The 22,890-nt window shown below is 43.9% G+C and overlaps 2 protein-coding genes across 3 annotated transcripts in view; one reads left to right on the top strand and one right to left on the bottom strand.

Moving 5' to 3' along the window:
* ELAPOR2 (endosome-lysosome associated apoptosis and autophagy regulator family member 2) overlaps window positions 1–9,768 on the top strand; it is a 105,803-nt gene extending 96,035 nt beyond the window's left edge. Inside the window, exons 17-22 of the mRNA XM_081210678.1 lie at window positions 561–657; window positions 1,358–1,459; window positions 2,785–2,911; window positions 4,244–4,422; window positions 6,123–6,288; window positions 7,312–9,768. Coding sequence (XP_081066804.1) covers window positions 561–657; window positions 1,358–1,459; window positions 2,785–2,911; window positions 4,244–4,422; window positions 6,123–6,288; window positions 7,312–7,371 — 731 coding nt within the window. The 3' untranslated portion in view covers window positions 7,372–9,768. The remainder of the gene's footprint in view (window positions 1–560; window positions 658–1,357; window positions 1,460–2,784; window positions 2,912–4,243; window positions 4,423–6,122; window positions 6,289–7,311) is intronic.
* A 5,256-nt stretch (window positions 9,769–15,024) lies between these two features.
* GRM3 (glutamate metabotropic receptor 3) overlaps window positions 15,025–22,890 on the bottom strand; it is a 148,585-nt gene continuing 140,719 nt past the window's right edge. For both annotated transcript variants that reach the window (XM_081210680.1, XM_081210679.1), the window contains exons 4-6: window positions 18,239–19,305; window positions 17,063–17,237; window positions 15,025–15,179 (exon numbers count right to left, since the gene is read on the bottom strand). In XM_081210680.1, the coding sequence (XP_081066806.1) occupies window positions 15,106–15,179; window positions 17,063–17,237; window positions 18,239–19,305 (1,316 nt within the window). In that variant the 3' untranslated portion in view covers window positions 15,025–15,105. The remainder of the gene's footprint in view (window positions 15,180–17,062; window positions 17,238–18,238; window positions 19,306–22,890) is intronic.

The raw sequence follows: 22,890 nt of genomic DNA, 5'->3' as shown, positions 1-22,890 counted from the left end.
CTCTTTTCCTGCATTGACATCACACCCCGTGTTACAATGGCAACCTCCCTCTGTGCCTGGCAGTGCCTTTTGCCTGGGTGATGATTTCTGCTGAGGGGCTCATGGCTGCCCATCACCAGGCTGGCCTCAGGAGGAAGCCCATGCTCTTGCCAGCCCCCCCCCCCGCCCTTGCTAAATTTGGGAACTGTTGCATTTTTCTCAAATGCTGGCACTTCACTGTATGTACAGTGGTACCTCGGGTTAAGTACTTAATTCATTCCGGAGGTCCGTTCTTAACCTGAAGCTGTTCTTAACCTGAAGCACCACTTTAGCTAATGGGGCATCCTGCTGCCGCTGCGCTGCTGGAGCACGATTTCTGTTCTCATCCTGAAGCAAAGTTCTTAACCCAAGGTACTATTTCTGGGTTAGCGGAGTCTGTAACCTGAAGCGTATGTAACCTGAGGTACCACTGTATATATAAATGTGTGTGTATATATAAAATATGAGAGAACTTTCTTTCTCAATGTCAACATTTATTCCTTCAGGATACTGAGATGATTTATTTTTATTTTTATTTGCAGGAGCCACCATTGAAACAACTCTGGGAAATATTAATGTTAAGCCGGAAATATTTGAGCATTCTGAAAAGACAATACCTGATGTGTATTTCTATTACAAGTAAGTAGAAGCATCAACCCTACAGGTGCATTAAGCTTTCCTCTTTGCTGGAATGTTAAAATTCAGAGGAAATCCACACAATTATAAGAGGCCAACGCTATAGAACCAGGGGACACCAACAATTTATTATATCCATTCCAGCTGTTACTACATTTTACTCAACAAGTCTCTCTCTCTCTCTTAGCTGCAGACAAGCCACAGTCACCAGGAGAAGGGAAGATTCTGCTTTAGATTAACCACAGTTTAGTTTTATGTCTGCACTCCAAACTGTGGTTAAACTTACCGGGGGCGGGGGGGGGGAGAAGGGGAGCTGGTTTCGCAAACTATTGCTTGAAGTTGGCTTATCACTAACCATGGTGAACTTAGCTGTGGTTAACAAACTGTTATTTGCTGGGTTCAGATGACACAACAAGCTGTGCTAGACCAGAAGCAAAAACTACTGAACTCCTCATAGATATCTAGGCTCGTTCATTAAATGCTAACATATGCACTGGCGGAGGAATTGGGGGGGGGGGAGAGCGCGCTGCCCCGGCACCATCGGGGAGGGGCGAACCATCACGGCCATCCTCCCCAGACATGCAACACGCACCCTCCACCGCGCCGGGTGCCACACCACCATGGGTGCCACAAAACGTATAGGAGGTCCTCTTGGAAAGCAGAAGCCGAAAATAACAAACAAATTGTTTTCATTTCTGTTTAGGTCTTCAAGAGTTACAGCCACTTGTGAAAATGGACGAGCTTCTGTCGTGATACTGAGATGTAACCCAACAAAATCTGACCAGGGAGAAATTTCAGTTCCCAGGTATTTGTTAGTGATGACACCAGGGATAGGAGAGCTCATGACACTGGGGGCTTGTATCCATCTCTGGCCATTCCTCTTCCAAACTGGCCCTCCAGCAGAACTAGATCAAACTGTAATGGAATGGCAAAACTCTTTCTTGTCACAGATCTGGGGTCAGACCACAGGAAATGCAGAGAACGGGACCCTGCTGTGTTACAAGATGATTGAAGGCCCTGATCTAAGGGCCACCAAGGCAGCGAAAACCACCTGCAAAAAGTTAGGACTTGCCCCCTTAGTCTTGAGCGCCATCAGGCAAGTCTTGTTGCAATGGCTGCAAGGGGAATGGCAGGCTCACAGGACTAAATGAATTATGTGTCCTGTGTTTTGTGAAGAGTTTCACACACATGCACCAATGCTTATTTCAGTTAGAGTTGCTCCTGTAACCACAACATTAGGTGGGGACTTGCAATTCTTAGACACAGATCAAAGCCGGCAGAATTTTCATATCCGCAGTCCATCAATTCAGATATTGGACAATTCACCCATTCAGCTTCAGGCTGAGTATTCTGTAGGTGAGTGATGAACTCTAAAGAGCTGTATATGCAAGTATCAATTAGCCCTGTCATTTATGACAGATTTAGCCTCAAAATGGTGTCCTATCATTCTGCTGTGGTGAAGCTTCCTTGTGCAGGGATCTGCATGTGGTCAGAGCTGTATCTACCTAGCAATGGCATGACAACAGATATTTTGTTTTGTACCCCCAGAACACAGGGCCCCTCCAGGCACCCTTTTTAATGTGCATTCATCATGATTTGTGCTCATGATGGTCTCCATAATCCCTGCTTCAGTGCTATTTGCCCCTGCAGAAGTTTTAGGGTTGGACATATGGCCTTGTTTTCAGTCACTGCATGCTTCCTGCTGAAATGCTGTAACTTTTTATATCACAAATGTTCCACGTTTTTGGGTCCCATTTCATAAAATCATAGAACTGCAGAGTAAGAAGGGAGCAAAAGGGTCTTCTATTCCAGCTCCCCGCAATGCATGAATCTTGCATCCAACATGGGACTTGAACCCACAACCCTGAGATTAAGAGTCTCATGTTCAGCCCACTGAGCTATCACAGACTTTTGTGACAGTACCACTCTAGATGGCCAGAATGTTGTAGCATTGAAGAAGCATCACAGAACAACAAAGAAAGCTGAATGGTGTGTGGGTGCTCTGATATAGATTCACCACTATTGCACTGTTATTGCATTTCTGGAAATTGTTATGTGAGAATGAACTCAACTAACCCCCCAAAGCTTTCTTCATTTCCGTTTATAACACGAGCATTTCTCTTCTTCTAGTTCTTGCCCTGCTGGTACCTGTGATGGGTGTACATTCCACTTCTTGTGGGAAAGTGCAGAAGCCTGCCCCTTGTGCACAGAGCAGGACTATCATGAGATTGAAGGGGCTTGTAAAAAGGGGCATCAGGTAATAAACAGGTTGCACATCAAGGCAGGGGGCTGAGAAGGCTGGAGTTTCCAACTGCAATCCCAAGGGGGGGGGAGGGCATTAGAAACACTCCACCTGCAAACTTCTATAGAGGGCATGACATGATTTTAGAACAGGATTCTCCTCCTCAGGAATCAGCTGAAACATAAGGCACTTTATGAAACACTATTAATCTTAGGCCTTATGCAAAACACGGCATGAATACCAAAGGAGGAGTGCAAGGCAAGAAGTGGTCTGTAGGCCATCAGCTGACCTCTGGTCAACTTACATAGAGTCAGTGCTTTTTTCCTGGGGGTACTCAAGGATACGCAGTACAGGTACCTCCCCTCCTCCAAATGTTAAAAGGGTGGCACTTTCTGTTTCTTTTATTTATAAAAAGCACTGCATAGATTTTAAAGCCTTTGGGGATAGAGATAAATGCTATAAGATGCCCTGAATCCACAGGAAAGAGTTAGGGTATTAGCTACTTGGAATATGGTTTCATGGGACAGAAAAGGGATAATGTCCCATTAAATAATATGCATATAAATAAATTCCTATTGCCTGCTGGTTGCTGGAATTATTGCCGAGAATACTGGGCTGAGCCGACCTCCCTAGCAAGGTGCTTCTTAAATTTCAGTAAGGTACTTCTTATATACTGTTCAGGAACACTTAAGAGTTGAATGAGTATGCAACCATCATTTGCAAATTTAATGGAAATCAGTAGACCATTGGGATGTTAGTTAATTTTTTAAAAATAGACCATGCAAGGCTTCAGTCAGTTGATCCCTGCACTAAAGGTGAACCAATTATCCACAGTGGGAGCCTTTAACAGTTTTATAATTTAATAATAATAATAATAATAATAATAATAATAATAATAATAATAATAATAATAAGTTTTTTATATGCTGACCATCTGACTGGGTTGCCCCGGCCACTCTAGGCAGCTCCCAACAAAAAAATAGTAAAAGCACCATACAACAACACACACTGAAAACTTCCCTGAACAGGGCTGCCTTCCGATTTCTTAAAAATCACAGTTGTTTATCTGTTTGGCATCTGCTGGGAGGGTGTTCCACAGGGCAGGTACGCCTACTGAAAAGGCCCTTTACTTGGTTCCCTCTCGCAATGAGGGAACCACCAGGAGGCCCTCATGTAATCTCATGCCATGCAATTTGGAAGTTACTGACTTTGTGTGCAATCCTATTCATATCTACTCTTAAGTAAGTCCAAGTGAGTTCAGTGGGATTTACTCCTTAGCAATCGTGTGTAAGATTTCAGGCTTAAAAATGATTCATTCATTCATTCATTCATTCATTCATTCCTTAGGAAACCTTATATGTATGGAATGAACCAAAGCTTTGTACAAAAGGGGTTTCCCTGCCTGAAAAAAAGACAATCATTTGTGAAACAGTGGAGTTCTGGCTAAAGGTTGGGGCAGGTGTTGGTGCTTTCACAGGTGTCCTGCTGATTGCCTTAACCTGCTATTTCTGGAAGAAAAATCAAAAGTAAGTATTTTGTGTTCCATAAGATTATACGTGATACCTAACTGACCAGAAGCTTTGTCAGTGGACAGTATACTTGGGCCACCATCTGTTGCTTAACCATGTGCTACCTGATGGTTTTGGATATACTCTCACAGGAGCAAATACCCATCTCTCTGTACTATCTGAGTTTCTTCTTTTAGTTTTATTGACTGCTTTCTTGTAGAAGCTGCTATGCAAAATTGAGAATATTTTGGCATTGCACAGGGCACCATATTATGAAAGATTAGCAATGTTTGCCCCTGCACGGAGCTGCTCTCCCCACATGGGTGGCACTGCAGCACACCTGTAGGGTGGCAGCGAGATCAGGCCTTCATGGCCACACCAACAGAGCAAGTTTGGGGCTTCCACCAGGGGCGCCAGTTCTACTGGGGTTATAGCAGAGGCCATTTCATACTATGGAGCTCGGTGCATGGAGTGCCTTCCGTCAGTTTTGGCTGGTAGCCCAGCTGTGCCCCTGTCTATACAGGGATAACCTAACTTCTGTCCTTTATAATCTGGTAACCTCTAGGTTAGATTACCGCAATGTGTTATATGTGGGGCTGTCTCTGAAGATGACTTGGAAACATCAGCTTCCACAGAGTTCAGTATTCACTGAGGCAAGACCGCTTGAGTATACAACGCCAATCTTGGCCCATCTGCAGGGGTTGCCAATTAGTTTCCAGGCCCATTTCAGAGTGCTGGTCTTGACCTATAAAGTCTTATGCAGTTCAGGATCCCAGTATCTCAAGGACCAGCTCTCGCCATCCGAGCTAACCCTGACCCTGCAATTGTCTTCTGAGGCCCTTCTTTGTGTGACCTCTCCATGGGAGGTCCGGAGGGTGGCAACCCGAGAACAGGCCTTTTCTGTGGTGGCTCCTCGTCTGTGGAATGCTCCCCACAGGGAGGCTCGCCTGGCGCCTTCGTTATACATCTTCATGTTCCAGGCAAAAGCTATGGCAGTTGGAGCCAGGAAAAAGATGTGCAGGAAATTTAGCTTTGTGGCCAAAGGAATACGTAATGAGGCCCAAAGAAGTTGGGTCTAGAGGTTTTGGGAGATCCAAAGCACCGTGTCCTAGAAGCAGAAGGCTGCTGTGGTGTCACGCAGAACCATAGGCAGCTCGGGGGCGGGGACGATGGCAGGAGATGCTTCTGGAGGTCAAAGTCAAGGAACCAAGTGGAAACACTGCAGAGCCAGGAAGACTCTTGTTGCTCTGGGCGAATCCTCCCCCCCCCAAATGAAAGGGGCTGCCCTGGATATCCCTTGCTGTCTAGGAGCATGGATGGCTGGGGCTGGTCCAGAACCTCAGGAAGCTGAACTGCACAGAAAGATGTTATCTGATGCCTCCCCCACAAGGGTCAGCTGCACCCACAGCCAAGCATGGCCCCTTTAAGCCCTGCTGGTCTCTTCTGTGGGTCACGTCATGTTGACTCTTTTTTAAATCTGAGAATGATCTACGACTTGAGTTCCACCTGGTACTTTGCTCTTTGGTGCTGATGGGAGTGGGAGTCCAAAACTGCTGGACGGCACCAAGCTGGGAAAAGGCTACTTTAGCTGCTAAGTTCTGACAAATCTGCAATACTAAAATCCGTCATGAATTCTTATAGTGAGGTTTTGTCACAAGGTTTGATGTGTTGGAAGATGATAGGACAAAAATGCCACTGTCTCCATTTATACCCTTTAGGTTGGAGTATAAATATTCTAAACTGGTGATGACAGCAAATTCAAAAGAATGTGAGCTTCCTGCTGCTGACAGCTGCGCGATCATGGAAGGGGAAGATAATGAGGAAGAAATAGTATATTCAAACAAACAGTCATTACTAGGAAAACTCAAATCATTGGCAACCAAGGTGAGCCGCTGCTGTCAGTAATTTGCACCTATATATCGTTTTCAGGCTATTTTTTAAGTGTGCAGGTTGATATGCCATTTCTTATTGGTTCTGGGAACAAAGCAGCACGGCTGAATTACTCCCTGCTATTCCCATAGAACGGATGGGAGATAAGGATGTCTATTTATCTGAAGTACTTGCATCCCAACCTCACCAAAATCTGAAGGTGGCTAACAGAAAACCACAAAATAGGTGTTTAGACAGTAAAAGCTTTCAAAATAGAATGGTTTTTCTATGAAGGTTGTGAGGCCAAATAACCAAATGAATAAAAGCTTTGCTTCAAAGAGCATATATATTGATTTTCTCAAGGCTTCCGATATGTTGATTTGAGAAGTGAGTTTTTGAGATTCCAGTCCAGCTCTGTTTCCTGGATAGTGTTGACTTTAAAAAAACAAGCAAGCAAACCATGAATATATTAACTAGCTCACATGGATTTTCAGTATACAAATGCATGTTGCTTTGGGGTTTTTCACACGTTACATAAAGGGCAAACCTTGGTTTTGCCACTTAAAGTATACTAGGCAGTGAGTGACGGCCAGTCCTGGGTCCGAAATGAGTTTGTGTGCACGATGCATATCTTTGCAACATGGATGTCCACATGTTTTGTTTACAGTTTACCTTTTCAAATGTATAATTAACATAGCATCATACCCCAAACTGTAAAGAAATTCTTAGTCCCTGGCCTGAAATAATTTCTTAGTTAAACATTCATTCTATTCTATTCTATTCTATTCTATTCTATTCTATTCTATTCTATTCTATTCTATTCTATTCTATGGATATATGTGTTTGCAAAACTGAGCCTTACGTAACTTGTCTTTGGAATGGGCCCAATGAGCAGCCTGGGAGCATCTGGGACTGTAATGCTGCTGAACAGATCACATCCTTATGGGAGATGATCGGGAGCCCTCTGTGTGAATGGGATCTGTGCATCTTATCTATATCTGTTTCTATAATATAAGCACTTATCTCTTTGCTATGCAGGAAAAGGAAGACCGCTTTGAATCTGTTCAGCTGAAATCCTCAAGATCTCAAAATATATGAAGACTTTAACTCTGCCTTTGAACCAGCAAACCTGATCTTGATTTACGCAGGAGCACATTTCTAACATGTCCTGGTTTGTGTCTGAAGGGTGGTTTCCTGTGGGAAATGTTGCACAGTCCAACATGAAGAAACTAGCAGGGAAGAACACGAGAGACTGTTGCCTTATTGTGAGACCGAGTCACTTGCCAAAAAGGAAAGTCAAGCAGATGAGCTCATGAGCTGGGAATGAAGGTCTGCTCAGGGACAGAGGAAACATGGGCAGTGGCAGCCCAAGATGTTTGGGTACTTGCTGCAGAAAACCCAAAATGGCACCTCCCAGAGTAGTAAAAATATATTAAGAAAGACAGAAGATGGTTTGCTGCCCTTTAATGTTCTCTGCCCCTGTGAGGTGGGCTGCTTCACTCTGTACTGCCTGAGAAAGAGGTCATATCCTGACATGAAGTTTACATGGCATGGCACATGCTTCGTTATTTGTATCCCCTTTTAGTCCCAATCACTTTTGTCACTTAGCCGAAACAGAGACTGGCTTTTAGAAAGAATAGAGATGATTCCTTAGTCACTACAGGTATCTGCAGAGGTAGGGAGGTGGCAGGATCCTGTCTTTCTCTTGAAATCACACCACTAGTCACTACTTGAAATCCAAGACCTGCAGACAGGCTTCTTTTTACTCCTCAGAAAGGAGAGTGCTTGTAATGTAAATCTGTAGTGTTTTGCCTAACATTAAGAATGCAACTTCTGCTCCTGCAGAATCAACTTCTGGAGGTGGGAAGACATCATTAAAATGGAAGGCCTCTGAAAGGCTAGCAGTACAATCCTGTGTACGTTTACTCAGATGTGGAGTTTTCTCCTGTGTAAGGATGTTGTTTAGGATTACAGCTTCACTTGAAGGTCACTTTGCTAGTTGAGGAACATGGCGAGACTTAAGACGTCTAGCTTGGAGGGTAGTCAGGTGGATGTTACTCCCCATGGCAAGCCCTTTTGGGATGGAGCAATTCTTCCCATTCCAAATGGTGCAATGACATGGTCAAGATTGTTGCAAGCGTGTGGGCTGGATGCAAGGGGCAGCTTTGATCGAGTTTCATGTCAAGCAGCAACCGTATAGCTTTTGGCATTTAAGAAATTACCCTTAAGGACCCTTAATGTTCATAAACTAAAAAGGAGAAGGGATCCCGAAGAGGTCAGCCACTTTGCACACTGGACTGGGGCAATGCATGAGTGCTTCTGTAAGTCATTCCTCAACCTGGGAGGAAATACTCGATCCAAATTTGACATGTTTGGGCCTCAAAAGAGAGACATTGATACATTCTGGTCTTCCTGTGACTTCTCTGCCTCTTTTTGTTAGGTTTTCTTAGGTGTGAGACTTGACCCCTTTGAAATGAAAAGTAATGTCTGAAGTAGCCCCTGGTCTAATGACTGGGAAGCACCGCAGTCGGGTCCGAATGCATTCACCAAAACAGAACTTCTTACATTGGAGCTTGTATTGCAAATTCAAAGTCTGCTAACTAATCTGAAGCAGGTGAAGGCAGCGTCAACCCCTGGATTGTGTCCCCTTTCAAACCTCCCTCTGCCCCACCCCACTGACTTACAGGTGAATTGCCCCAGAGGACTAGCCGGATGACTTGAGCGCCAAGTGCGGAATGCCCAGGGGCTCCTTCAACAGGGTAGCGGGAGATGGCCCGTCCGCAGACACAGCAGCAGTAATCTATCAGTGGTGACCATGCCTTCATCAGCTGAAAAGATTATGACTTTGACCACGGAAATCATTCTGAGTCACTGCAACTGTATCCGTAGCTGAGTGACTCTTGCCATGGCTCCGGATGCATTGAGTGGAGTCTAGTTTGACCACATGAAAATATGTGGCTTCCTCATTTGGTTTCCTCATATGAGACCTTTAGCCCAGCAAGTTTTATTGCTCTGCCTGTAGTTCACCAAGGGCCTTGGCCTGAGATCTTTCCCAGCCCCATCTCAGATAAGGGGGATTGACAATGGAACCGTCTGTGTACATTTCATGTGCTCTGTGCACAGCTATGGACCCTCCCTGCCCCACATGAACCAGCTCGTGGAAATTCTTTATGGAGATTATTTACATTTTTCTCTTATCTGTAGTCCTCAAGTAGAGCTGCTCTTCCCTCTTCTTCGGGGATTCATTAAGAGGTAGAAATAACTGTACCCTCAGAGTTGTACGCATGGTACTTTCTCACTTCTGTTTTCTCTAAGCCATGGATTTCCATGAAGGTATTTGGAAAAGATCTGGCAATCTTCCATAGGCAGTGTGTGCTGCCCCTAGACCATTATTTTCCAAAACACCCCACATGTTTGGTATTTATTGCAACAGCGTTGTAGTGGTATACCTGTCTGATACTAAGGCCATGTGTAATAAAGCCATTTTATAGTGTCGTCCATGGTTAAAGTGTACCATCTAATTGGGCAGGCAAGGTGGGGAATTTGTCGAAATCCCCAAAACAGCCTTTGGCAACCGGGTGCCCTCCAGATGTTTTGGACCACAACTCTCATCAGCCCCATCTGAGACCGACAAAGAGACCTCTGCCCACAACAACGTTGTGCTTCTTTCTTTGACTTCCAGCTTTGCACATCCCGTTTCATTCAGGTAGATCCAATGAGGGACCCCCAAGGCCAGCCCTGGATGCATTGGACTAATTGATGTCATCGGCTGTGATTGAGTGCCTGCTATGCACTGACGTTTCCTTTTTTGCTTTTTAGAAGCTAAGAAATCTACAACAAAATGGAGTGCTCCTCTTCAGTGTACCAGCCAGCCGTTCCATTCCGTTCCCCTTCCCTCCAAGTTTTCATTTCTCACCCAACAGGCCCAACAGGCACAGAGCCCTCTCTCCCTACTTCTGTAAATCTTGGGCTTTCTCAAAGCATGCTAATAACTCCCTCTTGTTTCTAAACCAGGCAACTCCCAGTTTAGGTGCATCCAATACGTGCACAACCGTGCACATGCGCACAGCACTGAACCCAAAAATGACCCCCCAAAGTCATAAAGACATCACTGAAACATCACCAAAAGGTTGAAATGGGGGTGGAGCAGAGGCAGGGGCAGAACAGGGTGTTTGCAAGCTTTTTAAATGGGTGTTTGATGACATGTGATTTCACGCATTGACCTGGAATGCAACCTGTGCACCAACAGGGAGTTGCCTGCAGTCCTGTTTTGGGCTCGTGTTGTAACTCTGCGCTTCACTTTGCTGTTGGCATATACCACCTCTTTGCTAAAGAGCATTGAATTCTGCCTAGCAAGGAAGTTCTACAAGTAACTTTAATTTTTGGAGGGCAAAATTTGGTACCCACCATATGCCCAGTCCACCTGAATAAAAACCAAACTAATTTCACCTCAGTCAGATGTTCACACTTGAAACATTATACAGTGCTCCCATTGCTTTGTCAAGTTATCTGTTCTTAAACTTTTATAATAGCTGTTTGTCTCATAAAGTTCTCTTTTGTTATTTGAGTTAACGTATACCACCTACTCATAATGGACAAATACGGTTTAGACCTCTCTTAGCACATAGCGCAGGTATGAAACTCCAAAGTGTAAAAACTGCCCTTCATTGAACTTGGGAGGCAAGGGAGCTCCAGCTGGATACTGGAGCCAGTTGTCAGTCAACATATACTGGGTAGAGGGAAATCATAATTAGAAGTTATTTGCCTCCCAAAGTCTCGGTATCCAGAAAAGCAAAACTCCTGTTTCTGAGACCAATCCAAAATGCTGGTCAATAAAAGTCCAAAATAGTTTGGGACTAGGATGTTGACAAGGTCATTTTCTCACACAAGATCCTGCCTACTTATTCACCTCTTTGGTTGATGCTCTGGGTCAGGATCCCAATGGCTAGTGGACATCCTGGCCTGGGGGCCTATTCTGGCACTTTTCTCTGTTGATATTTAGATTTCCGATGGAGACTTGTTTGTTCCAACCCAGAGAAGATCTTAACTATATTTTACCAGCTCAAGTTGAGTTGACTCTTCAGTTTTGTGGTGGGTGGGTGTGCTGCTGACGCTGTTTTAATTTTATTAATTTTAAATATCACTTTATATTTTATTGCGATCTTATAAAATGGTGGAAGTTACTCATTGTGGCAGGATACACATATATTTTTAATAAATAAGTAAATTTGTTTTCCTTTTCTCTCTTTCCCTAAAGAACAAGGTATGGTTACTTCTAGTTTCCCCCAAAGTGAAGACCTTTGCTTTCTTAATAGCCTCCCTGGGCAAACACGTTGCCAGCAATGCCTTATCACTGCTGAGATACGAGGGGATTGGGGGGAAATACCCCTAGTTTTCATCATACACCATTTCACTGTTCATTTCCAAAGCACCTTCATGTTTATTACTGCCACCACTCAACATTTGTCAGATGATTATTTTTTTCCATTAAACCTTGCAGATAACACACCCCTCTATGCTCACATCAGTTTCCTTTCAAATTTGGAACACCCAATTTCATCCTTCAAAGATTAACATGTTATTAACATGTTAATAGTGCTTCTCTGTGTCTGATTGGGTTTCTGTCTCTGCTGTTATGCATTTATTGAACCTGGGGGAGGATGCCCATAGTTCCCTGGACAAGAACACATTTTCAACACTTTGAACTGATCAAGAGTGAAAGGGCAGGAGCAAGGAGTCCTGATTATTGGCTGGTATTCAGAGCTGAGAGGAAGACCTCAGTAGTCCCACATGAACAGCACGGGAAGCATGGATAAAGCTCTGTTCTGATTATGCAGAACAGAATTTCTATTTGTTTGTTTGTTTATTCATAAAAGTATTTCTGTACTGCTGTCTCATAAAATATCAGGGTAGTGTCCAACAATGTGGAGACAAGAGAACATAGAACCTATTAAAACAGTACAAATTTGGAGTGAGAAGCTGGAGACTCCTAGCCGCCGCCGTCTTCATGATGGACCTCGGGAGGGTCTCTCCTGCGCAGACAGACCAGATGCCACTTGGAGCGCCAGCCATGCCCTGACAATCAGTGCCCGTCTGGAGGCAGCCCTGCATGTGGAAAGGTCTCTCTCCATGGAGACTTGAACCTTAATTGAAAAGTTTTGCATCCCATGGAGGGAGCCCCATGTGACTCCATACCTCCAGGCTGATGTCACTTCCATGATGGCTGTGGTGCATGATGCAGGCATCTAGGGGTCAGGGTTAGCCATGCCTGCATGGATGTTCATATGGAATGCCTGAAAAGGGCTTCTGTCAGAGCCTCTTTTTTCTCCAAGCTATGTATTACATAAGCCCTTGCCTGCCTTTTCTGTGGGATGGTGTCTGAGAATGAAGTCATCAAGGGCAGCATCAGGGACCAGAGATGAAACACTTGGTGGAGAAAAACGGTTTAGTCTTGGGGCTTCCCATTGTCTAGGGCAGAAAGGCTGGTGAAAGTTTCAGCATGAAATGGCACATTTTGGAAGCATGGTTATAACATAACTTTTTATAACTCTAGAGTGGTTCATGGAAGCTACTTAAAAGTTTCTCCAAAAATCTGAGTCTGAGATTTTCCCAATTGAATTTTGATTGTGCAACTGGAATCTCTCTTGTATCATGTGTAGCCATATTGGTTATTAAATTGCTGCTGTTTTCATTTCTTTTTCTTTTTTCATATTTTTTTTTGGAGATGGGGGAAGTTGTTAAAACTCTTTATTTTAACTAATAAATGTCTACATTTATTCAGCTAATTTAACTGACATTGAGTAATTCTTCATATCACACTCACCAGTCAAATCTGTACATAGAGGACCAATTTCCATCCCCCATTACATTTGTGTACAGCGCTCCCAGCCTTGGAGAGAGAGACTAATAGTCACCTGTAAATTGCAAACTCATCAGGGCAGGGACCGGTCTTTTACTTATCTTATTCTGCAAAATGTTTTTGTTCATTGATGCCTCTCCCTAATAATACTAATACTAATACTACTACTACTACTACTACTACTAATATTTATGCATTGGAGGTACAGGCTACCCCAACACAAGAGTTTCTTGCAGATAAGACGACATTGTTTGTTTGTTTTTAAAAATTTATACTCCACCCTTCATTGTTAAACAATCTCAGGATGGGCCACAACATACAACATACATGAAGTTAAAATCAGATACAAAATTACAGAACAAATGAATCACTGTATAAAACTCAGCATACACCACTGTCACATGGGCCAAATCTGTTTACTCAAAAGGTCTGATGGAAATTGAAATGTTTTCACTTGCCACCCAAAACTGAACAGTGTTGATGCTGATCTAACCTCCAGGATAAGAATGTTTCACATCCGGGATGCCATCACCAAGAAGGCCCTATTATGAGTTCTAAAAGGATGAGCCTTGCTTGGTAATTGCATAATGAGAAGGGCTTCCCTGGTAGATCTCAAGTAACAGACAGGATGTTACAATATTTAATTATGGGTGAAATCCAACTAAGTTATACATGCAGTTAATCCACTGAAATCAGTAGATCTACTTGAGTGTGATTAATCTTGGGCAGAACCCCAATATTTTACTCCTTTACTCTGCCAAGGAAGCCTCAATATGGTACTAGCAAATATAGGGAAACAGCAATAAAATAGGAAATTGCTCAACATGTTTCAGTGGAAACCTTCAGGTGCACAAAATTTCAATTTGTCAAGTTAACCAGCAAGGTAGTGTTGCCTTACCATAATAACAGGACTAGCCCATCACTGTTGACTGCCTCTTTTATGTGCTCAGATTTAAAGCAGTTGCCATTTACCTCTGGGGGTACTTCTTCTAAGCTTTGTGAATTATATGTCCCCATTTTTGGGTGTGTATTCAGTGTCATGGTGCAAGCATGTGGACTACTACCTGCACTGGCAAGGAACTCTGGCTGCAGCAGGCTGACAGTTGCCACCCTATGAAGTCTGCTCCACAGAGGTTTCCCCCTGGTGACCATAACCTGCAGATATAATGGCTCAAGATATTTTGGTGCCAAAAGATTGAAAGAGCCAAATGAAGGGGTCCTTTAATCTCAGCACCTGTCCTAGTGGTTAAAAATAAATGATTGACATTTGCAACCCTCAAAGCTGTCACCTGAAATGGGATACCTCACCCTTACAATAAAGGCCAGCCTTGATAATATGTAGACCAGACCCGAAGAATCCACAAAGAGCTTTGTCAGCTGGTTAGTATCACCCAGGTTAGTAAAACTGTTATCCTCTGAATGTAGAACAATTTATAAATTCTGAAATAAAATAATAAATAAAACCAGTATAAAATAACTGCTCTGTTAAGGCAGATTTATCATTACACCTGCTGGGGAAGAAATTTAGTAACCTCTTAGCGGGGAAAAGGGCAATTATGCTGAAAAGCATTTCAGGTTTTATTATTGACAACTTTACATTAATTAATACAGCTGTGAAAACCATTTGCTGCACCGAATGTAACCATAATATACAACATAGAAATGCGGTCTAAGTAAATTACAACAAGGAATTACAAAAAGTCTCATTAGAAAGAAAGCCGACCTTCCGCTCACTGCGGAGTCAACATGGTGGCACAGCAACATCCCTTAGAACAGTTAATCACAGAAGGCTCTAAATTTGTTCTAAAAAGAACATCACTATATACTGTACAGTCCTCAAAAATAATTTATTACACTGTTTCTAGAAAAAAAGCTAGTCTTTCTTTTTTTAAAAAAATTGTTCTTTTTCCAGAGTCCACAAGAAATGTGCAATTCTTCCCAGCTGTCTAGGAATGGCAGCGCCAGCTGTATGATCACAGAGATGAGGTGGTGGAATCCACAACTTCTCTTCCATTGCAGACGGTTGGCACATAGACATTGGCAGAGGCTGAAAGGGAAACATTGCCAGGAGCTACAGAGAGTTCTTAATACAAGTGCAATTTCCTTGCTCTTGAAATGATGAAGAGGAGAACTAAATGCCTTAACACCAGACAGATGATAATACAGAAAGAGCCATTAGGACTGCATAATAGTAGGGCATCCTATTTAAAATGTGGGGTTTTTTTGGGGGGGGTTATTGGGTTGTTTCTTTCATTTTGATTATATATTTTGTGGTTTTATATTCTTATTTTGTTCTGTGAACCGCCCTGAGACCTTTGGGTATAGGGCGGTATATAAATTCAATAAATAAAATAAAAAATAATAAATGTAGGCCACAGTTTCAAAAATACCATAAATCTGAAGTATGGAATCCTGAGAATTGCAGTGGCTAGAGATTTTTAGCAAATAAGTCTCAGCACTTTCAAAATCCTCTGGCTTATGTAATGCCTCTTACCAGTAATCCAGTAATCAGTTGCTTTCAGTTTATTAGAGCCCAGTCAAAGGAAGATTTGCCCCCGTCTTTGGCTGGGTGAGTTCAGGTGCTCACCTCCAGTCTCTTGCCTCAGAAGACATCAGGGAGAGTTGTCCCTTGGCAACTGCAAGCAAGGCAGGATTTGTCCCCCTCATGGCCTGAGCACCATCCAGCTGCTCAGATCCACTCCCTCACCTAGATGGCCGCTGAAGGGTGAAGACCAAGGATGAGGGAGGGAAATGTTGCCCCAGGGAGCTGCTAGGCACCTTAGAAGCAACATGTTATTGAACTAGTGCGTGCTTTTCTTGTGCAAGACACTTTTAAAGCCTCTCGGGGATAAAAAGTGAGAAATAAGTATTGCAACTAAGTTCAATCAAACTACCACTGGTTCAGTTGACTGATCTACCAATTAAACCTCACACACCTAGCTTTTATAGATATAAATGGAAGGTGATGCTTGTCCAAAGGAACTCAATGAATTCTTGTACTGTGTATCCAGGACTCTTTATCAGCTGAATCATGCAGGCTTTGAGCATGTGTTTTGTGTGCGTGTTTAAGCGTTGAAAGAAAATATAAAGGGAATACCCTTATTTTCTCACACATCCATATACCAGTTGTTTCTCCGGTGCTGTTTGTTAACAACTGCATGGGAGGCAGAAATTCAGCAGGTGAAGGGCTTCGTCCATCCTGTATGCCTGACCAGCTCCCCTTGGAATCCTGCCTCTTCTGTGGCTCTTAGCAAGCTGGTTGCTTTATAAGTGTCTTTAAAAAACAACCTAGTTGCGTCTGTTCCATTTCTGGGACTTGGGGTTTTTAAAAATAAAAATAAAACCAATGCTGGTTTTCTATTGCTTGCTTTCAACCAGAGGCGGATTTAGAGCAGCGCAACAGCTTCCTCCGGACTGGGTGCTGGGCAAAGGGGGCACTGCAGGGCATCACAACTAGGATGCAGTGAACTGAGCAGAACGGAAGAGGAAAGACGGGCAAGGCAGTTTTTGCCTTGCACAGGGTGCTGCTGAAATTTGAAAGACCCAAGGCGCCCCCCCCCATTTCAATACTGGGTGTTACAGTTGCTACTTACCACCTGCCTTGGCACTGTTTATTTCAAAATTCAATTACTGTAAACCACGACCGAGAAATCGCAGCCCCCTGGGACCAAATGTGTTCCTCCAGGCATGTCCAGCCCTGGCTGGAAAATGTCCTCAAATAAAGTGTCTTACTTTGTTGAAGGGGGGGGGCATGTTATATGCCCTTGCACATAGCAACCTGCCTCCTGCACAAAGGTAGAATTCACATGTGCTTCTCTGCCCACTTTTGTCTCTGCCTGCTCCCCCCACCCCACCAAGTGATGGAGAAGTTAGGAGAGCAAGAATGGGGGGGGGGGAGCTCTGAAGGCAGCAGCCATGATCTTTAATTACCTTGGGAATAAGTGGTTCCTGTTCCGCTGACGCTGAACCTGTTGAGATGCAGCCTGTGCGTGACAACATTCTTCTGTGGCTGGAAGAGGACAATATGCACTTTGGGGGCAAACAGACACCCCAAGACAACAAAGCCGCTGAGACTTACGGAGATGCACATGGTTGTGGTCTGAACCTGCATGGAGAAAAACCAGAAGGGTCAGCAGGGATGAATTCTGAATTTCCAATACAAACACAATATCAGACCAGAGGCCCCTTGAACCCTGCGGCCAATGGGAAACTCACAAGCAGGGTGGGAATGCAACAGCACTCCCACTGCCGCCATGATGAGCAGACATACAGGAAGACAAACTCAATCCCTTTTGGAACATAGGAGCAGAAGACCAAAAATATGTCCCAGTGGATCAGATCAAGAGTTCATGTAGTCCAGCATGAACAATCTCCAGCAATAGTTGAATGCCTTCACACCGTGCTTGAAATTTTCCTGCAAGCAGCAGACTTTTACAATTGTTTGTCCTTGAGCCATTAATGTTCAGACCCAAGCTGCTGCTGAATAGTATTGATCAAATTTTCACCCAAGTGCTTATACTTCCAGCTACCACCTCATATATGCTTTCCCTCCAGCACTACAAAGATGACATCCAGATCTATTGGTAGAACATGAGACACTTAATCTTAGGGTCATGGGTTGGAGCCCCACATTAGGCAAAAAGATTCCTGCATTTACATGGGTAAATGTAATGACCTTACTCTCATGCTAAGTGCCAAACTTTGTGTGATGTTAAGTGTATTTAAGTTGTATAAATGTCAAGTGTGAGGGAACCCAATCAGGTTCAGAACTGCAGGTTTCATTTTCTTCCTACACCAACATAGTCCCAACAAAATTGTCCCCCAAAGCTGCTGTTTGTCTTGGAAGGGAAACTGGGGTGGTGGAGTGATTTTTCATTTGGACCACAGTTGATGGAGAAGAAAAGTTAACCCCCCCTCCTTGAACCCAAAGCCCCAATCCTGCATTAGCATCCTGTGTATTCTAAGAAGCAGTGGCTGAGATTCTCCTGTTCCATGATACACTGCTCCCTAGCCACTACACATAAAAACAGCAGACTTTCATTGGTTAATCTGAGCAGAATATTTAATATTGCACTGGATCTGGCTAAAATGATGGTGGAAACTTACCCTGTAGTCACTTGATGTCACATAAAAGATTGGCAGAAAGGCCAGCCAAATAATGCATGTCGTATACATTGTAAAGCCAATAAATTTGGCTTCATTGAAGTTTTCTGGGCACTTCCTTGTTTTGAAGGCATACACAGTGCATAAGACTACAAGGATCACATCATACATTAAGGAGATCAACATACTAGAATCCTTGACATTGCACTTCAATATGACAGTCTGCCTTTTCTCAGGGATGGTGTATCGACGAGTGCCCGGGGCCTCCAAAATCAGCCACACAGACACCACCACAATCTGCACCATGATAAGGCTCAGGCAAATGAGGACCTGAGAACGTGGGCTGATGAATTTAGGCCTCTGAGCCCCGTTCTTCACCCCATTGAATATTCTGGCAATGCAGTTCGTTTTCGTCAGGAGGGCAGCATAGCACGTGGCAAACGATGTGCCCAGGCCCAGACGGCGCAAGGTGCAAATGGCTGGCGAGGGCTTGGCAATAAAGAAGAAGGTCATGCTGTAGGAGAGGAAGACTCCAAAGAGGAGGATGTAGCAAAGCTCACGGCTTGAAGCTTTGACCAAGGGAGTGTTGTTGTGCTTTATGAAGACCCCTACAACTAGGAAAGTACAAACAAAGCCCAGGCATGCGATAGTCACAGGCCCTATGGCCCAGGCATCTTCCCACTTGATGTAATCTTCCGGTAAGTCATAACAGCTGGTGAGATCCGTAGAGGGCCATTGCCCAAGTCCACAATCTGAGCAGGTGAATTCGTCAGCAAGGTACTCGAAAGGTTCACAGGGAATACAAATCCAACAGCAGACATCTCCTGGCTGCATGTTCTTCATCTCATTAGGTTGGCAGGGGTCACTGCACTGGGCAGTTGGAACAACATCTGTGGACCAATGGATGGAGTCTACATCGAGGGTCAAAGTTTCTGCCCACTGGCCGATCTTTAAGTAGGCATATTTACCACCATTGTGCTGGAAATTGAAGACATTGTATCGGCCTATCCCATCACCGTAAATATCAAATTTAACAGTGTTGTCTGCAGACTTGGAAGAACTGAATGGAGCTGCCAGAAATAAGAGAGAGAAAACAATGTTTCTAGTCTATGCATTTGCCCTTCTTTTCAGCGTGCATAAACAATCAATTTCATTTTTTGTCAACAGAGCTTCAACAAACCTAAAACCAGCAAAGAAATAATTTTGCATAAACTAATCTTCTAATCATTTGTACAGAGTTATGGTGTTGTTCGTTTTTTACCGTATTTTTCGCCCTATAGGACGCACTTTTCCCCCTCCAAAAATGAAGGGGAAATGTGTGTGCATCCTATGGGGCGAATGCAGGCTTTCGCTGAAGCCTGGAGAGCAAGAGGGGTCAGTGCGCACCGACCCCTCTCGCTCTCCAGGCTTCAGGAAGCTATCCGCAAGCCTTGGGAGCCCGTGGGAGTTTCTGTTAGGCTCTCTAGGCTTGCGGATAGCAGCCTGCATCTCGAAGCCAGGGGCACACTGCACAGTGCGCCCCGGGCTTCAGTTCCCCGACCTGGTTTGGAGGCTGGCGGTGGGGAGAAGCGTGCTTCTCCCCACCGCCAGCCCCACAAGCTGGGGGACATCAAAGTGTTGTGCCTCAAAATAGGACGGCCCTCAAAATAAACGGTTGAGGCCTCCTTCATACATCCTGGATGTTACAGGTCTGATGACTATTTGCATCTGTGATGCAGCCCCATATACTTACAACAGCATCCCGGCTGCAAGGAGCCCTGGGATGTGTAGTTCCAGGTGCCTGACATTCCAATTAAGAGTTCTCACCTATGGCAAACTGGATGCTCCCAAGGTCTTTCAGGCACAGGATGCTTCTTCTGGAGTACTAGAGAGGAATGAAGACCTTGCAAAGAGGCCTCTCCATGGCTGTCATAATTGCTGCTCTAACCACGAAGTTTGGGGTGATGGGAAGAGGCAGCGGAGGACCCCATGGGTGTGGCAGCTGGGGCAGCAGGAAGGGATGGGAGAGGTGTTCATGCCTCATGATCCCAATTATGTCTACTTTTACAGCAGAATGGAGAATTGTTACTCATTTCTGGAGCATGATTCAGAAACAGTTGCCTCAGCTACACCGTTGCTTCCTGAGAAACTACATTTTCTGCACATTCAACTCATAATTTTGAGTTGGGGAAGGTATGCTGTTCTCTCTGTCTTATACCCTCACACTCAACACATCCAAGGTTTTGCAATAATGACTTTTGCATGGATCATGAAGAACATGGGTGTCATGGGCAGAAGCAAGCTTTCCCCCATTGGCCACTAAGCTGCAGCCAAAATTGTCTCGAGGAATTGGTCACATTTTCAGATAACATTTTTAGACATGTTGTTAACATCTGTGAGGGATACACCTAAAAAATATATTGTCCCTTAGCCTTTCTCTACAGCAAGATGTCTGGCCACAAGACTGAGTCCGGCTATCTGGATTAAGCAACTGTAGACAAACAGATCATCCTTGCCGAGTTTTTAGAACTTCCAGAGACTTCCTTACACATTATCCATCAAGTGTTACTTGCACAGCCAATGTTTCTCATACCCTTATTGTCTTGAAGACTTTGGGTTTTTGTGTGAAAGTAAAACTTTGATAGTAGGAGACTCAGGCAGAAGAATAAAGAAATATTTATTATACAGAGTAAAGTTGGTAAAACAAATGATTTGTCGGGAGATGAAGTTCTTTCAGGGAACAGATAACTTAATAAATCTAGTGGGTGTTTCAGGCTTCTAAACAAGGTAGTAAACATGGAGCTTCTTTTCAACTTCAGCTGCTTATTTTCAGTTAATACTCTTCAGTTTGATGTTACAGGTTTCCAGCCTAGATGGTCGATGCTCAGCTTCTCTCCCGTTATTTCACTTCAGTTCCTGCACTTAGTGGTTGTGTAGGTGTTTCAGCTTAACACTTTGGCTCCTAAAGAAGGGGGGACTTTCCGTCAGTTTCCCAACCTTCCCTCACTGCCACTCCTGAGGTACTTCCACCCCAGGGGATCCAGGGGATCCCACGCCCCTCTTAACTGGTCTGGGAGCTTCTCTGACTAGAGGATCCCTCCCCTCCTGACTGACAGGAGACCCAAGGAGACTTTATCCCCACAGACTCTATTTCTCCTTGTTCAAACTCAGCCTGCCCGTTACTCCTGTCTGAATACTCTCCCAAGATACTACACTCGGTCTTTGTATCTAAGCTCAGAGACCTTTTCTCTAGCTGTGGATATTCTGCTCCTCAGAGTGGATGTTCCACACACGGACCAGAACCAACTCTCCAATTCTCCCTCCTGCTCTTTCCCTTAGTTAGACTATCAGCTTCTCTCTCCTTTTATTCTCCCTCCCAAAGTGCTGGCTCCACCCCGTTCTGACTAACTCTCTTGGCAGCCAATCAGAGAGAGGCGCCAGCCCTCTGGTGGAATTCTATGGCACTGCACCCCCAGGCTCTGGTCTGGCTCAGCTGTCTGTCACTGCAGTGTTAAAGATATATGCTTAATGTGCATAAAATGCTGTGCTTGAATATATTGTATTTGAAATGCTAGAAAGAGAAGTTTACATTAGGAGTTTAACTATAGTAAACATGCTAAGGAACGGTTGGGTGTTGAATGTTTCCGTTTGAGGGTTTAGGACAGCAGGAAATGTTGGAGGGGATGTTCTGTTATGATGAACAAGTTTATTATCTCTCTCTGGGACCAGAGAGAGGAAAGTTTACTGAACTGCATTAAGGACTAAAAAAGAAGATGGGACTGCATTGCTTGCTTGTTTAAGCATAAATTGTAACTGTGTATCTTTATAATATTTATATGTAGCTATTTTAAAGTAAAGTTTTGAAATTTTGGAGAGCAAATTCATTTCTACTCTGCACAAGGGTCTGGTCAGGGGTACCATTTGCAGCAACTCTAACAATCTGAACTGAAGAAAAGTTAATCTTAATTTTGTATCTCATTTCCATTGGCTGCCATTCCAATTTGCATTTCCTTTTTATTTTTGGTGTGTCGGGGGGAGGAATTATGACAATATAATTAAAATGGGGGAAAAGGAATCAAAACGCAACATAGGTTTTTTTAAAGAAACATAATTATGTTTCATTTATAATTCCCAGACTGAAGGAACCTACTCTGAGATTTTAAACACTGATGCCTTGGGGTTGATAAAAGTCATTTAATTTGAAGTTATTCACTGTGGGAAATACCTTGCACAAAAGGAAGGAAGCATTGCAAGATAATTTATGCTAGCAATCAAATTCTAATTACAAAGGAAATTAAAAGCCCATTCCCCCTCCCCCCCCACAGCCTCACGCCACCTCTGGGCCTTTTGGAAAACCACTCTGTGATCCTTAAAAAGTTCCTCTGATGCACAATTCTGTGAAGTGGATGGAACATGGCCCTGCAAATGTGTTTAGAGAGCCATACTTCATAGCAGGACCTAGTTCTGCTGTGAAGATTGATTTATAGCCTTGATAAAGCAGCTAGCAATGCTCAGCCCACAGAACTTGATGATCTGACAAAACTTGTTGTTTCACTCTGCCTTCACTGTGTACTCCACCTTCATTGCGCACTTCTGACTGTGCTCAAAGGAAAATCCATAGTCTGGTTCAGGAATGAGGCTGGTTCAGACTTTTGCCTTCACAGTAACATCCTTTG

Source organism: Podarcis bocagei, assembly GCF_964188305.1.
Source record: "Podarcis bocagei genome assembly, chromosome: 10".
NCBI lineage: Eukaryota > Metazoa > Chordata > Lepidosauria > Squamata > Lacertidae > Podarcis > Podarcis bocagei.
This window is presented reverse-complemented; position numbering and strand designations above follow the sequence as displayed.